Source organism: Cariama cristata, unplaced genomic scaffold (genome assembly GCF_000690535.1).
Source record: "Cariama cristata isolate BGI_N322 unplaced genomic scaffold, ASM69053v1 scaffold19010, whole genome shotgun sequence".
In the NCBI taxonomy this organism is placed as follows: Eukaryota; Metazoa; Chordata; class Aves; order Cariamiformes; family Cariamidae; genus Cariama; species Cariama cristata.
In genome coordinates this window covers 1-17,126 of record NW_009596589.1, presented here as the reverse complement: position 1 = coordinate 17,126, position 17,126 = coordinate 1, and the positions used below count along the sequence as shown (strand labels likewise).

General features: G+C 35.8%; 1 protein-coding gene across 2 annotated transcripts in view; it reads right to left on the bottom strand.

Annotated features, from left to right (window-relative positions):
* The window catches only part of PIGF (phosphatidylinositol glycan anchor biosynthesis, class F), a 21,159-nt gene extending 4,230 nt beyond the window's left edge, over positions 1-16,929 (bottom strand). For both annotated transcript variants that reach the window (XM_009706809.1, XM_009706801.1), the window contains exons 1-4: positions 16,702-16,929; positions 14,985-15,076; positions 13,994-14,110; positions 8,418-8,526 (exon numbers count right to left, since the gene is read on the bottom strand). In XM_009706809.1, coding sequence (XP_009705111.1) covers positions 8,418-8,526; positions 13,994-14,110; positions 14,985-15,076; positions 16,702-16,929 — 546 coding nt within the window. The remainder of the gene's footprint in view (positions 1-8,417; positions 8,527-13,993; positions 14,111-14,984; positions 15,077-16,701) is intronic.
* Between the last annotated feature and the right edge of the window lie 197 nt (positions 16,930-17,126).

The following is a 17,126-nucleotide window of genomic DNA, read 5'->3' as shown; positions in this document are numbered from 1 at the left end:
AGAGCGTCGCTGTCCTTATGCTATTTTCTCTAACCTTCAAGGCAGGGCAAAAAACCCCTAACAAACAGGTAATGATACTAGTTCTGCACTTTTTATTCTTGACTGCTGGCCTTTAGGCTACATACAGCCAGAGGCACCCACGGGTATATCTAAAACAGCAAGTTATCAAAGATAGCTTAAGATGTGGCTGTTAAGCACATCAGCTGCACTGAAATAACAGCCCTTGTGTATGCTTTTTGTCCATCTATGAAAGTGGGTTGCTTTATTTTGCATTAGCTGCTGGCCTCATTTTTCTGAGACTCAGTCACTTTCTGCTGGACCTTTTTAAATTAATTTGAGTTGCTTGATCGGTCTGCTTTTGCCCTGTCTTTCATATTATCTCTTAAACTTGTTTTAGCTCCCCTGACTTGGTATGAACTGCCTCTAAGTTCATAGATAAAAATCTAAGCAGCTAATAATCTGTCTGCCTGTTCTAAGAGATTCCATTACGCTTGTTTAAAATATGCAACTTGTAATACACCCCTCTCATCCCCTGAGAACTGTTCAGCTCAGTTTCTCCTACTTTATGCTCCCTTCTGCCATGAGGAAGCTGACATATCCTACCCCAGTACTGATGTCATGTCTAGGCTGGGTCAGCAGCAGGGAAACAAGATGTTAAGGCAACATCGCTTAACTGCACTTTTTTTTTTTTTTGAGAGAGGGAAGTAGGTTGATCTGGAGAGAAAAGTGTGGGGAGCACAGGAGACAGGACAGAACATTCTTCAGGAAACTGTCATGAAATGCCTTGTCTGTCCCAGCAGCTGGGAAGCATCACCTACCATTCTCACAGCCTAATACAAGAAGAATCAGTTTACGTATCAAATGCATGCAGAAAAGGGCAATGTTAGCAACCTGTATATGATTACTAGGAATCTGAACAGCAGCTTGGCAAAAACAAATCTCCACCTACATGCTTAACAAACACAAAAACTGCATTTTAAGGGACAGAGCATGAGCCAGTGGTTAATGCAAAACGATCCTGACTTCTGCTATTTGTTTAAATTTTCTTTTTGCCTTTTCTTTTCATCTGGCAGCAATGATAGGACTTAATAGAGATTTATTTAGTCTAGCTAGACATGCAGAACTGCAAGGTTTCTAGGATATATTAGAACTCATTTTAAGAATAAGGACTCAAAATATTGCCAGCCTTTCAGGACACTAGCTAGACACTGAGCTAGTTTCCTCAGTGCTTTTTAGAACACCTGTGAACTGATGTGAGAATGTTTAGCATATTGCATGGAAAGCAGAGCATGTTGCAGGATCCCAGCAAGGTATCTAGCTCTGCTGTACTATGCATGTAGCTAGTTAAACCAGAATTCTGACTGCATGACAGTTTTGTCATTTATTACAAGTCTATAACTTGCATCCCATGCAATGGGAATGACATTGATAAGGACATAAAGGCCAGATTCTTACAGGCCAGAGCAGCAACACCCTAATTAAGTTTTAAAGATACTATAAAGTAAGCAGCTGACTCCTGGAACTTTATTTATACAAATGCAAATACAGTGGGGCAATCTACTGTACTTACTTCCCCCCCCAAACCACCCACAGTAAACTGGTCCCATTCTTTAGATGAGTGCTTTTCTCATATTTCTAAACTTGATTTTTTGTATGCTTATGGATCTTATCAAAAGATCCATTTCTGACTGTCAATTAGAAAGCTATGTAATAATTTTTGTTTCATTTTAAAACTGAATAAATGAGCACAATTACTTTCCCTCTCTGTTTCTAACATGCCTTAAATTCCTGATTGTTTAGTCTGTACTGTCTTAAACATTTCAGTACATGCCTTTAATCTATTTTTGTTGCATGCACATGTTAACTAAAAGTGTCTTATCACATTGTACAGAATGTGTGTGTTGACAAGCACATGCCAAGGAGAAGAAAGTGTGAGTTTTTTTTTTTTCAGGCTGGCATTTGTAACTAGAAGTTGGTTTTGTGGATTTGTGTTCTAAAGTCATAGCAAGCATAACTGCCTTTGATCTCACCATTAAGGTTTACATTAAGAAAACATATCGTTAAATAAACAATGATAACCACACTAAAGTGGAACAAGCTTCTACCTCTGTTTAAAAAAAACCCTCAAACACTGGATATTATCCCTTCTACTCAGATAAAGCAACTTGTTTTACAACAAAACTTGCACAGTAGGTAGTAGATCCAAAAGCAAATACAAGAAGGAAACTCTCTCAGCTGTGTTAAGAATAACAAAGTAGCGTGAAAGTTCATAGTCCTATTTCAGCTTACTCAAGTAACCACCAAGAACTGTACCTAAGATTCTCCAGATTATTTTTCAGGTTACAAATGTCTGAGAGGTATCTAGGCTTATATTTATAATCATATTGGCTAAATTACATGGCAGTCAATCAACTCATTTGAGTTACATCAGCACTAACTATTATGTTTGCGGTATCCAGCATAAAGTGGGAATACATCATTTTCACTTTTACCTAATGATATGAAAACACTGTAGGCAGAATATTGTTTCAAAGTCACTTTTTATCATTGGTAACAGGTACTACAGGTCAACATGCTACAAAAAAACAGATGGATGGGTGGACATGCACACAGTAAACCCAGGAACTTGTTTTTAAAGTCTGTTATCAAAACATGCTATAAACCCAGGAATGTCACAATTTCCAAAATTCAGTTGTTCTCAGTGACGAATGGGGTGTCTGGAATACTGGTTCTGCCGCATATAAAGTGTGTTGATAAGGTTTTGGTCTTTAATTATACCATCTTGCTCTGCAACTAAATTACCTCAGGCTGAGCAGAGAAATGACGTGTCACAATGTGTCTAGTAATATCTAGATGATTTCCTTCTGTTTCAGTGGTGGTGTGCTTTAAGGTGCCACTTCTCAGATGACACAGAAAACCAGTATCCTCATCACATGTCATTATTAAAAGTACACCATCAACTTGAAATAGGCAATTTGAAAAAATTGAGCAGCTCTAACAAAGAAAGTTATTTCCTGTTTCTTTGCTAGAACTGTCCTAACTAACCATAACCCTTACATACCCACTGAGCATCAGAGGGCTAGAGGCAACTAGAGATGGACATACAACTCTTTAAACCTGTTGAACATTGTCTAGAATAGCCTTATTTAAATGATCATCATAAAGTGTTGCAAACTATTTTTAAAATTATTTAAGAATTAGACAGTAATCTCAAAACATTGACAAAATTATTCTACCAGTCTGACATTTGTAATAAACTGAAACATGGCTTGCAGAGTAATTCTTGAAAGTTTGGGATTTTTTCTTGTGGTTTTTTGTGTTTCTTTTTTTTTTCTTAAATACAGAAATGTAACTACTTTAGGGACTAACTTGCATTCTTGCAGGGCAACTATCTTTAAGTTTGTCTAAGATAAGCTTAATTCTGCAAACCTATAATCAGGAACAACCATAGAGTAGGCCTCCCTGACCAACTGTTTTGCACAGTTACAAAATAAATTTTTCTGAAAACTAGCAGAGGGGCAATAGGCATGGCCAAATTATGTTAAAAAGTTACTTTATGAACAACAACAGAATAATGAAAAATAATGAATCATCAGGATATCAACTGACTTTCAGCAATATATTTTATACTTCTAACAGAAATGCTTTATATATTTTTCATTTCCATTCTGAAACATTATTCAGATAATTAATGTTATTTTATTTCCAAAACACTCTTCTGTTCATATTAAGTAATATTTACTTAGCGTAAAAGTTGTTGTATGCTAAAAAAATGCATTTTACACTATTATTTTTAAATGTAGATGGGCCCACTAATCTGAATATCCCCTGTATGCAATATTTTTCCAACATAAACATGGAAAATAAAGTGAAGATTTTCTGAGACATCTGTATTTATCTTGGTTTTGTTGCGTGTCATGAGGTATGCATAAAGAACCAATATGTTCTCTTTGGTTTATGAATAATTTGGGATGAAGTAGCATTTTCGTTTTAGCCATTAGCCCATGAATTGGAACTCCTGATGACGAATTTCATACCAAGTTTACTCCACAGAAGTCTGATGTACTTTGAAGTAAAAGCAAATTCTAGTGAAAGATATACAGGACATATTGACATATGATTTTCTGATCAGGTAAGAGATAGGTAATGGTACCACAAACTTCTCAGCTTCTATTAATATATCTCAACCATGATGTAAAGGGATGACTACCTTATAATTTTTCAGTCTACAGGCAGCTGGGGACTGGGGAATAGATTAGCAGAAAGTGAACCTAATGTTGCCCTCTATCGCTTTTTCTTTTAAGGCCACAAAGCAGCAACAAAGTGACATCAGAAGAACTGCCATATGTATCAGTGTGGCAATTCAGACATCAGGTGTCTTACAGAAAAGTGCAGGCAGCTTTAGTCGATACTCTGCTGGAATTCCAGCATCCTCAGTAGTCTCTTTCTTTCAGCCTCTTGTTTGCTTCAGGTGAGTCACTACAGGCCATTTTCATTTGAAGCCATTTCTATGAACAAAACTGACTTTACAGAAGTAGCCTTCCATACGCCACTCTCTGAACTGAACTACAGTCAATTTAAAAGTAGACTGTAGACACTCTGAAATTGTCTACAATTTAAAGCGTAGACACTAGATTTGATAAAGTGCTAAATCTTGATGAAAAATACACCAATTCAAGACACAGTGCTTAACTTTTTCTGTGAACCTCAGGTTATATTAGATTGTTCTAACAGAGCTAAATCAATAGCAATAGCATTTTTCATTCCAAACTCATGGTGCATTTCTGCACCTGCTGGGTGTCAGATGTTTTTGCCAACTTTTGACATTTCAGGGCTACAAACAGAGCACAAGGTTTGCTTTATCGTGTGAAATTTCTCAACTATTGTTGACGCATCCAGTTCTTGTAGTATCAATAGTCTATTGTAGTCTACAATACTCCTTAAATAATGAATTGTCTGAAACTAAAGGTACAAATGCAGCTGTGTTTTCATAACAGTTACACCACAAACACTAACCATAACCAACAGAAACATCAGAAGCAGATTTTGCAAGAAGCAGGCTTAAAGGCCTTAACATTGCTCTCTAAAAATGATAATACCACTTTAGTCTTGCCCATGTAATAAGATTTAAATCACAGTTTCTGTTCTAGAGCAGAACCATTTCCACTACAGATTTTTTTTAAAAAAAATTGTTTACAACAAAAAGTCTAAAATATGAAAAGGAAAACAATCACTAATGAAACCTGTTCTTATCTCAAAAGCTGGTCTTGAGTCCAAAGACTAAGGTATTCCATTTGAGTCCCTTTTTGGATCTGAGAAGGGTAAATCCAAAATTACAATCCTCAAGCTCTCTGCTTTTAGGCTAATATGAGAAACAGCTGATGTCAAAAGCATGACAGCTTAATACTTTATTCATGCAGATGCCTAGAAGTAATTTGGTTCTGACTGGGCTCTGATTACTTTTAAGCCTACATTAAGATCTACATGATTTTTTTCAGCCCTTGATTGGATCTTAATCTGAAAGTGTTCCTGTAAGCATACCAGCTGGATTAGGTTCTATACAAAACACTGACAAATCCATGTCTTTTGGGGGGATTTTTAAATTATTATTATTTTTTTTTTAAAACAATAAGGAACCTCTTCCTGCAACTGCATTATGTACAGGTATTTTTATGTTCAGTAAGTCAGTGGTTAGATCGATCACTCAGGAGACAGGCAATCTGCACTAAAGACTTTCTTCCCAAACTAAGCAGATCTGCAACAACAGCAGAATTCTTTCTGAGGGGCATTCTTCTTTCCCCTGTCTTAGGCTGAAGACAACACAGAAAACAAGAAAGCAATGCAGAGCTACATGCGACTCAGTACCTGTGTTGTTGAATCCATAGTACTCAGTGAGAATAAAAAAACAAAAGACTCATGTCAACTGTTGCATGAAGTTCAGTGTTTCTAGAGAACTTGATTCATATGTATCTCAGCTTGGCTGAACTGGGAAGCTGTGTTTCCTAGGCAGCTACTGAAGCTGTCTGGCCAGGACACTTCTGCGCCCGCCCTGCGCCACCCCACCATGACGCCCCCCGCCTTCTGTGCCTTGGTGACCATTATTTAAAAGATCACCTTCACAAAAATATTAAATTAACAATAGGTGATTGAAAACAGTTGAGAGTTGTGAACAGGATCTCCAAAGAGGTTCATTTCTGCCTTCAAGGTTTTTTACCATTTTGGTGCTTCACCGTGTTGCTTTGCTGAGATAATCTGATTTTAAAAACTAGATTATATTTTAACAAGAACTTATTTCATTTCCCCTTATACAGCAGATCTTAAAAAATCAGCACTTCAAACTGCAGTTTTCAAGGACCATTGAAGTGGCAGCCTGCAGGACTGATAAGCAAATTTCTCTACGTCTGCTCTTGAATTGCTCATGTGATAATTAAAGCAATGATCAAGCACTCCAGATCCAAAATGGAAAGCAGGATTTCTTCCCCCAGCCCACTATTTTAAACCCTACAAGGAAAAAAGGGTGTAGAAGTGGGGATGAGGAAAAATGAGGGGAACTTAAGGGAAAGAATACAGCAGTGAATGCTCTGGATCTAGGCACAGGAAAATTGCTCTGATGCAGGTATTGATAATCAGGAGCTCTCCCCTGCCAACTTTGGTATTGAAAGTACGTCAGAAACAAGGGTGGAGATGGTGAAGGAAAAGGGAAATGCAGACATACAGTTTCTGCTGCTGCCCAAGTTCTCTGAGGAGCATTCATGCCCACAAACAGCTAGTGACAAGTTATGGTATCTGAGGTTTCTGCAGATGCTCTGCTGTTCTGAGGAGTCAGGTAATATCTTTTTAGATGTTTAAGTATAGATTATAGAGCTTAACTTCCGTCAGTCATGTTTGGCTTTTAATGACTTGAAAGAGTTTTCAAACAGAAAAAGCTGCCAGACCATTACCAAACTTGTATCTCCTACTATGGGAAGATGGGGGAATGGACAAATAAAGTAAAAATTAACTGTACTTAAAGTATCTGTCTTAATCTATTAGTGCCTTTGTTTTGTTAATCGGAGCCTACTGACTTAATTATTAAGTTTTCGTTATATCATTGGTGAATAAATGGTGAAATTTTTATACACAACATAGTAGCAAAGTCTGAGATTTTGGAAATAAAACAAAACTTGCCAGATGTGACATGCCATTTTAAAATCCCAGCTGAGTAAGAAAAATTTGCTTGCCTCTCATTTGAACAGGAAAGTAAATAAGACTTCTCAAGAAGATATGAGATTGTATTTCAATGAATCTCTTGATTTTTGGGTTGCATTCATGTTTGTCAACAATTAACTAGTGCCAACACATACATACATCAAATTGATCGTGAAACATCTTTGCAGAGTTAAACCAGGTGTTTTTAGGGAACAAAACCTGATTTTGTTACTTCAAGTATTAACCTACTCTATTATTTTTTAAATAGAAATTTTAATATCTCATTACACTGTTGTAAAGAAAGGCTGGTGGCAGGCTGTTAGCTACTTACGGAAGACAAATTTCCATTGCAGCTGTAAGCCACAATGTCTCTATAATATCAGAGAGAAAAGTGTATTGCGATTTCTGAAAGAAACCTTTGAAACTATCTGCTTAAGAACAGGCTTGGTAGATACTACTCAGCTGAGAGTGTATGAGTTTGGTAACCTGAGGAAAGAAAATATCCACTGAGGACACTTAGGGAAAAGCGTTACTAGTGTCATCATTTTATGGCAATTGCAGACTTCAGTTATGTTTAATGGAATCATTTATCCATGCCAACAAAAATATTAAGAAAATAGCACAGACATTTGAATTTATGCAATACCAGCTTCCTATTTTTTATTGTGCAACTACAAAGCTAATGCTTGCCTGCCTTTGAAATCGGGAGGTAAGTTTTTAGTACAGTGCTTTGGCCACACCATTTCCACAAATCAATCCAAATCCATTTAAAATGCATTCTGTTAAGTGCTTTTATGGAAGATAGAGGGGAACTAAAACACTAGGAAAGCATCTTTCCTTCCCTACCCATAAGCAATAAAAGCTACCAGACTGAAGGCAGACAAAGTTGGAGCCATCTTCATCATCTCACATTTCTCCTCCTGCTTGTCTAGCTTCTCCTTATCAAGATACTGACAGCTCTATTTCATGGTAAAATTTGCATGCAACAGACACTCATAAATCTATAACAAAGAACCTATTAAAAAATTGAGGTAAAAATTTTGCATTTTACATCCTTACACTGTAGGCACAGATGCTTCCAATGACTTTTTAAAATATTTGGCATAACTCTGTAGGAACAGCTTATGAGTGACTCCAATATACCTGTACAGTTTCAGAGCAATTTTGTGTGGCGTGCATATCCAGAAAATGAATATTTTTATATTTATGATAAAGGTGTACATACGAACCTGCCAAGGCCGATCCCAATCAAGAGGAATAGGAAATGCTCCAAACCAAGCTCCAAATATACTGCACACAGTCGTAATCTGCAGACTGCTTTCCCAGATGGACATAGCTCTGTAAAAAGTGTGTTACAAAATTTCAACAGCAGCAGAAGTTACCTTGTCAGAATGCTAGATCTGATTTCTCCCAAGATTTCTGAGACTACAAACAGATATAAAAATCCATATATTTGATAAATAGCATGCAGGTTTCTCCTAAAAGATCCAAACCGTATATAAAATGTAAGTTGTGTATTTTAGCTATAATCACAATCTTTCTATACCACACATTCACACATTTTTTTTCCCCTTAAGATGTTTACTGCAAAAGCTTATTTATTTTACCTGGAAATACTATTCAGCTTGAAACACTGCTTAATTGAGCAAATGAAAATATCACCATGATACTGCACACATTGCAGGGAAAAGCAGACATGAAAGTGTAGCATGGGATTGTATAAAAAAGTGCAAGCACAAAGTACTCTGTGGTGTAGACATGTTATTATCTGATGACTACAATAATTTGAAATTTAAAATAGAAGACCACTATGTGAATATTCCAAAGCAAATTTCCATCAACTGAAAAGAAACACTGCAAATAAGTGTAACCTGCACATTGCAGCCCTTCAGCAACATTGCATCCAGGTTCAAGTACACTGGCTGCAGGATAAATTTATTGCACGCTAAAGAACTCTTGCATTGCCAATCATGGCACATACCATATCGTAAGAGATGTTAATGGCTTCAGGTCTCAGTTTATAGCCTTCTACCATTACTGACTTCAAAAGTTTGGGAAAAGTTGGGTTTCTGTTTAATAGATAAGCACTTAATGTCCATCATCAGTCTACCAAGCAATTGCTTTGCTTTTCTCAAGCCATTAACTTTTGAGTACTTGGTACCAACAGAAAGAAGAAGAGCAGAAGTTCAGAACACAGTAGGGCACAGTTCTGAGACAGAAGAACTGGGTTGAAATCCCTGCTCCAAATCAGTAAGGTAAGAGATCTGAATCTTAAGTTTGCTACATCTGCGATTCTAAACACAAACCTAGCTTTAGCTAAAAGAAGAAGAAAGATGTGCATTTTTAAGGGTGGAAGACTAGATGGACAGTAAACTCTGAACTTCACATGTGCTGTTTAGGTTGCATGACATAGAAGCTTTAACCCTACAACTTGTTCTGAAGAGTCTAAAATTTCTGACTTCACTTCAGAGTATGCATAACTCACTGCTGCATTTGCTATTGACCAAATGGCTCACAAGTGTAAAGAAAACATTTTTCATTGTTTGCAAAATAAAGGTCATACAGATTATATTTACGGTGCAACACTGGCATTTTGAGCAGAACTTTCTTCTACAATAACCCTACCCCTCTAATTTACAACACTCCAATTCACAATCTCACTAGCTTGAGATTTATTTTTTTTTAAAAAGGAAAAGGTCCCAATTTAACTGTAAAACTGTTTAGGAGTCTGCACATAGAAAATTCTTGCAAATTATTTTCGGAAGCTGAATAATTGAGTGGAGAGCCATTAGGCAGCACAGGGAAGAGAACATTCACTACAGCCTTAAAGCAGTGAAAGAGCCAGCAGAATATACCGAGGACTGACTGAGGTTCATTTATACCCCACGAGACATCTTATCTGGTAAACCTACACACATACTGCTGCACCATATGGAGATATCAGACTGAGTCCAAAAGCAAAACAACAGAATTAGCAAGGCACAGTGCCCAAGTGAAGAACAGCCATTGGTAGTCTGACAACCATTTGAGCTGCTGATTCAACCACTCTGCATCATGGGCACTGGCTTCTCAAATACACGTGACTTGTCCTCCAGCACTATCCCAAAGGAGCAACGCTTTGATTATTCTCTTTTCTTCATGGAATGTCACCTATTGGGATTTTTGCAGGTATTCTTTAACCCATCAACCCATCACATAAACCCCCCATTTGCATGAGGCTAACAACTGCAGCGACACTTACAAACTTTGAGTTTTATAGGTTTCTTTATTTTTTTAACTATGAATAAACTACAACTAAGATCATTCTTCAGGCAGAACTAGCAATATTTAAGACAATAAATGATCACTAGTGGCACAAAGGCCTTTTAAAGCCTACAGTAATTAATCAACCCCTTTAATATAATATAATATATGAAGTGCTGTTTTAAATACTGTTTGAATTAAGAGATTAGCTAACATAAAAGAATTTACTAAGACAGCTCCTGGATAGACAAGATCTGGAATTTTGGGCTGTGGCAGGACTGAAATACTAAGCAGCACTTAGTGTTTGATGATGCCTACCTTTACAAAAGACATTTCCAAGTCTGTAAGAGTACGCAGTTCACAAACAAGTGATAAAATAGGTGACATGAAAACTGGAAGGAGCCCTAAAGTTATGGTTTTATACTATTTTTGGCAAGCTCCAAATAAAATCTATTTCCTAACCAGGTGATTTCTTATAATTGCTATTATACCAGAAATTTCAACACAATTACTCAGACTAATGATTTGAAATAAACAGTCTCCAAAAGGAGCAATAAAAATCAGCAATTGAAAGCTGATTTCTTAAAGGCTTTTATGTAGGAGGCTATTTCAGCCAACAATTACTGAAAAGCCATTTAAAGAATAGTCACCTGCATGCATTAGTGCCAATAACCCCTTCTGTAGCTTTTATTTCCCTCTACCTGCTTACAGCAGCACATGATAGCATATGATCAGTGTCATGACATTGGTCACAACACTAGATGCCAGGATACAGAGTCCAGAGATAGCTGACATGGGCCCATCCCTTCCCAAATGCAGAATTGGTTTAAAGAGCCCTATTTACAGCCTACTTAGAACTGACGTTTTTATGATGTAGAATACATAAACTTACTTTTCTCACACATTTTATGTGTACATAGACTATAAATATACAAGTAAGAACAAATTGTTCAAATTGCTTAAAATAAAGTAATTTAAAAAAATAAATCTATTTTGTCCACTAAACGGACATTTCCAATTCAAAAGTGTACTCAGTTTGAAAACATGGAGCATGTGCAATTTTCTGTCTGAGCTACACTTGTGTTTCATGCAACTGTTTCAGGCATGCAAAAAAAAACCCCAAACAAACAAAACAAAAAAAACCCCAAACAAACAAAACAAAAAAAAACCCCAAACAAACAAAACAAAAAAAAACCCCAAACAAACAATACCTCCCCTCCACCCTGACAACAATCCAAACTTTAGAATCCAAACAATAAACCTGCAGTGTCACAGACTACATGTTATCATGAGATGGTACGCATAATCCACCTCCTAGAGGCATGGGCACTTAAAGGCTGATCTTGCAGTAACCTTGTTAAAAGTGATTTTACTAGCAATGACTGCACTTCCAAGTGCTGCAAGTAGAAACAGAGAAAGCTAAGCATCTCTGCAGAAAAAATAAGCACTTTGCAAGATTATCCCCAGAATATTTAAGTTGGACTGGCTCAGTTGTACCATAGCTATTATGATGCAATAGATGACATACAAGTTACTTGAATGTAACTTTATGAATAGTCCTATGAGAAGACATTACATGCATCAGTATTTTCACATTAGACCACCTAAAACATAGCAGAAAGCTATCCAGAGCAATAACTAGGTAATTAATATCTGTTACTTATTTGCACTTGATACATCAAGATAAACTTTCTTTTTCTAGATGTCTTTTTCTGTCTTTCTGCAAAGACAATAGCACAAGCACATTTTGATCTTATAAATTCTGCACAGGCAAATAAGAGTAATAAAAATAAATGCCAGTGGTTACTTAAGTCTAAATTGTATTCAGATATTTTTAAAACACATTCCTTTTTCATACTAAGCTATATGCTTAATCAGACTTTCCAGCTTGCTCTTCCACTGCAATTCAGTTTGCTAAACCCTTCTTTCAAGGCAAACAGCTGTGTTGATCTTACCTAACCATCCTTTTCTTCCATTCAACCAGTCCCATCTCATTCCATATGGTTAAATTAGAGACAACCTTTTAATACACCATATCTACACTCAGCTTACGCCTAAACGCAAGACGTTCCAACTCATTCATGAGGTCAAATGAAAAAACACAGCGTTATTTTTAAAAGAGCAGCTTGCTACAATACATTAGAAGATTTGCTACAGTATTTCTTTGTAGTCTATTTTCATTCAAAGGCTGGTCTAAATTAAACATCATTATTAAATTGACATTTTATTCAGATAACATCACATGGCTCACTAGTAAGAAGTACATAAAAGTTGTCACAGCAAAAATGTCAAAACAAGACAACTCTCTTGACTATGCAATAACTGTGCTGAAATTATATAAAGATCTAGACTAGGAAAGAAAGAAATTGACAGGCATTCAAAATCTAACCTGGTACAAAGACAGACTGTTGTCAAACATCTGTTACTTCAATTCAACTATTATTTCCAGTTGCAAAACCTCCGAAGATGACTAAGTGAATCAGCAATGACTTGTTTTGGCTAAACAACTCCATGCTTTTATTAAAGTCTATTCAACCTTTCTCCTGAAAATAAAAAAAAACCCCAAGCATAACTGACTTGAATAAGGATTCAAGCTATTTTTCAGTAAGCCAACAGCTGTGATAAACTAAAAGTCAATACCTGAAACTACTACAAAAAGTCTACTTTTGTCCTCCTCTACAGAAGTTTAAACCAAAAGTAACTCCATAAGTCAGCAGCGCTATACACAACTTTTCACTTTCTTCAGAGACGAGACTTCACGCTTATGAACTATTACAAAGGAGTGAATGCTGACATCTTATTATTAAGTCTCAAGCATATGTGGCGCTTCTTTATGTTTCAGAACCCCAGTCTTTCAACAATCCTGTTATTTAGTGAGTGAAAAAGGGCAAAAGAGAGAGAATACTTCTGAAAAATACATTATCCTTGATACATGCTAATGTCATGGCTGTCACTGAGGTGAAAATGAGGTTAAAAGGCTCACTTTACTTTAAACACATTCCTGAAAAAAATTAGTGCTTGAAAACTTGACACTGAAAACAGCTTTCTTAGAAATTTGAAAAAGAGTATGGGTAAAGATTACATACTTAAGACCACAGTAAATGATGTACTTTCACCATTATGTTTAAGTTAAAAGTACTGTTAATATACTGTTTGTTTAGGCTTGTTATTCCCACTTTAAAAGCTGTATTTACAAAGGTACTATTGGACCATGTGCAAGATTCTCCCTGTACAGCTCAGTCTCAAGTCTCCTCTTTATTTGCACAATGGTTTTACCCCAGTAAAATATGCATTTGAAACTTTACTTCCTTCAAACACATATAAAGTGAGATTTAGTGTCAGGACACAAAAAATAAAAAGCCAGTTTTCTGAATCAATGTCTTCAAAATTAATAATTTTCTTTGCCAGAAAAGCTTTCATAAGCCAGTGATCATAAATATGAAAAACATCCATAATTCAGGAAGTTTTCCTTTCTTTACAAAAAATTCCATGATATATTGTTTAGATAAATTCTGTCTATTTCCATTCTGGGTAAAGTCAAAAACTTTAGAATAGAACTTACCCATTTTTACTAAATACCCGTATCCATGCATGTATGTTTGGTCCCAGTATACACAAGCATTGTACAGTAGTAAAGGTAGACAGGAGAACTGCAAACAAAAACGTCTCAGTCACTGACCTACAAAGAAGGAATATTACAAAATCAAGTGAGGTAGTTACTAAATTTCTAAGAGTTCCAAGATTTATATTAAAAAAACCCAATCAACCAACCCTCTAAGTCAACTTGTGAAAGCATACATGCTTTCTTCAACCTCATGTAAAAGACTAAAGTATTTGCTTCTTATTCTGTAGAATAGTAACGAAAGATGGAAAGAATTCTGGTATTTGTTTGTTATCTCAACAAAGACTGAAATGCAGTCATTATTTTAAATGCCCAAAACCTGTAACATTTTAAAAAACACCAAGTGTACCTCACATAGAACATTAGTTCTGAATTTATTTACTTCATTATTCCAATTATTTTTCTAGTTTGATGTTGTGGAAGCAACCATGAAACCAAACTACATGATGCCATTGTTAGTTAGTAACTCAGTATCTCTCAGAAATCAGGCTGCGTCATGCCTCTTTTTTTTTTTTAAATTATTTTTTAATAATTCCTAAAAATTATAACACAAATATCAAAATGATCAAAGATATGCAAGATGCATGTTTTAGAATCTTATGGGGAAAATGATTAAATGAAACTTGGAAAAATGTTTGTACCCATATGTTTAACATTAACATTAAAGTAAAAGGAGTTGTTTGTAACTGTCTTGAACAACACATCTCCAAATATACAGAAATTGTAAAAGCCAGCTTCTAAAAAAAAAAACCAAAAACCCAAACCCTCCAAAACCCCTCAAAAACCCCAAAACGGCCACCCGTCTTCCCCTAGCCAGGAGCTTATCCTTTAACTTCCAATGTACCAAGAAATATTTATGTACTTATACCAATATCTGCAAGGAGAACTGCCCCTTAAAATGTTTAGAGAAAGATAGTGTTTTCTGACTTACTCTATGAGAGGTGCTCCATAAAGAACAATAATCGCATGAAATAGTATGCAAGACATGAAAAAGTATATACAGCATTTTAGAAATCTGGATATCTAAAAAAGAGCAATAAAATATCAGAACAATGTTTCAAAAGAAAAGAGAACATAAGTAACACACACAGTCTGTATCGTATCAATAGCACTGTACTCCACCTATTTCTTTAATTTCAGATCCAGTATAGTATGATAATAGCATGGCTTATTTGAAAACAGTTTTCCCTGTGTTTAATACTTTAAATAACTAATTAAAAATTATCACACCATCTAAAATTTTTTCATGTACATGATTATAATAAAGCAAACATACAAAAAATTTAACTGGCAAAGACAAGATAAACAGAGACCATTTTATTGGATATTTTTACATTTCTGTTTTATATCCGAGTGTTATGTCCATTCATTAAAAGGCATCTTTCACAGAAAGTGAAAAAATATTTAAAAGCAAGAAAATATGCAATATATATATAGAAAAGACATCAGAACCAAATGTAATACTTAAAATCACATGAAATAAAAACCACTACATTTTGAACTTGGCATCTTAAATCCACTTGAGAAATGTCTGTAACTTTCTATAAAAACACATATAATTTTCTATGAATTCAAACAACAGTTTCTGGGTACTCACTACATCATATAGAAGCATAGCCATTTGATAAACAGTTCTGGTTAGGTCCACTCTAATCAGGTCACCAATGGAAATCACTTTTTTTTGATATTTATTCCTTATGCTAGGCTGGGATGAAATCTCACCTAGAACATGAAGCCTCCTTCATTTTTAAGTCAAAGATGGTGAAAATACTTGTTTTCCATAATGATTTTGTGTATTTCATATCCCCCTTATTCAGCAAAACTAGACAGCAGCTTTGCATACAAAGGTACAGCTTTCAGGGATGTTTGCTTAAATGTTTCAGAATCACCACACCAGAGCACTAAATATTGTCTGACTCAGCAAGTTGGGAGTGCAAGACTATCCACCTGACCTCAAAACGCTGGTGTTTTCCTCCACTCCTGAATAAGTCATGTGCTGCTCCAAATTTGCTCTGTTCAAACCTATTTCATTTGGATTCATAACTTCAATGCTCCCATTACAAACTGTAACTACGAACATTTCTCCCAGATTTAGATTCTTCTGTATGCAAATTTCACCATTCAAGGAAAAGTAGCCATTTTAATACTTTTCCATGTAATTTTAAAAAATTTACCAACTTTGTTTAAATTGTAATGACCTAGTCCCTCTTCTCTGTCTCAAATTCTAAAAACTATTTCTCTTCCTTTAAAGTTATTAGAAACTTATAACTGCACATGAGAAAAGTGTTTCTTGATAACACTGAAGGTCAGGCCTGGACTATGAAATGAGTTTTTCACCCATTCAATTTTGCCAATTTTTGCCACCATGAAAGTTGTTGGAAGATCAAGGGCTGGGACTACAAACAATATCTTGGCAAGAAAAAGGCACAGAATCGCTCACCTGAACAGGTTATTTACAGGTAAAGAAAGTTTAACATCACAAAAATATTGGAGAACTTATTTTAAAAGGTTCTATACTCAGGTCATTCATGGAAAACTAGAATTCACCATCAAAAATTGTCTTCTTTCTTTCTCATTTGATTATTTCAGTGAAAGAATTTGCTTCCCCTCCATATTGTCTGGTAGTAATTTAAGAATAAAAATCTTACCTTGTAAGCAAACGAACTTCTCTTAGGAGACAGATTTGGTTTAAGGACTAAGTGCAAGACTATGCTAAGGGTACAAACACAAACAGAACAAATACACAGCCACGTGAGGTGTGTTCCCAAAACCGTGAATCCGTCCCAGAAGAAAGCCGGAACAACTGCTGTCAGAATAATTGAAAAAACACAGAGGAGGTTGGCAGCCAAGAGCCTCCTTATTTCTGCTTCTTTCATTGTGTTCCCTATTAACCGGCCACCTGCAAGACAGCACGTCGCACCCCGTTACTGAAACACAGCAGCAACACTACAGGGTAAGATTTTTCCTAGTCGCAATACACAAGGCAGAGCTCTGAGCTTAGTTTGGGGGGGGAAGTGATTCTTTTGGGGCAGAAGAATGTCGTTCGTTTAAAAAAAAAAAATAATCAACCCCA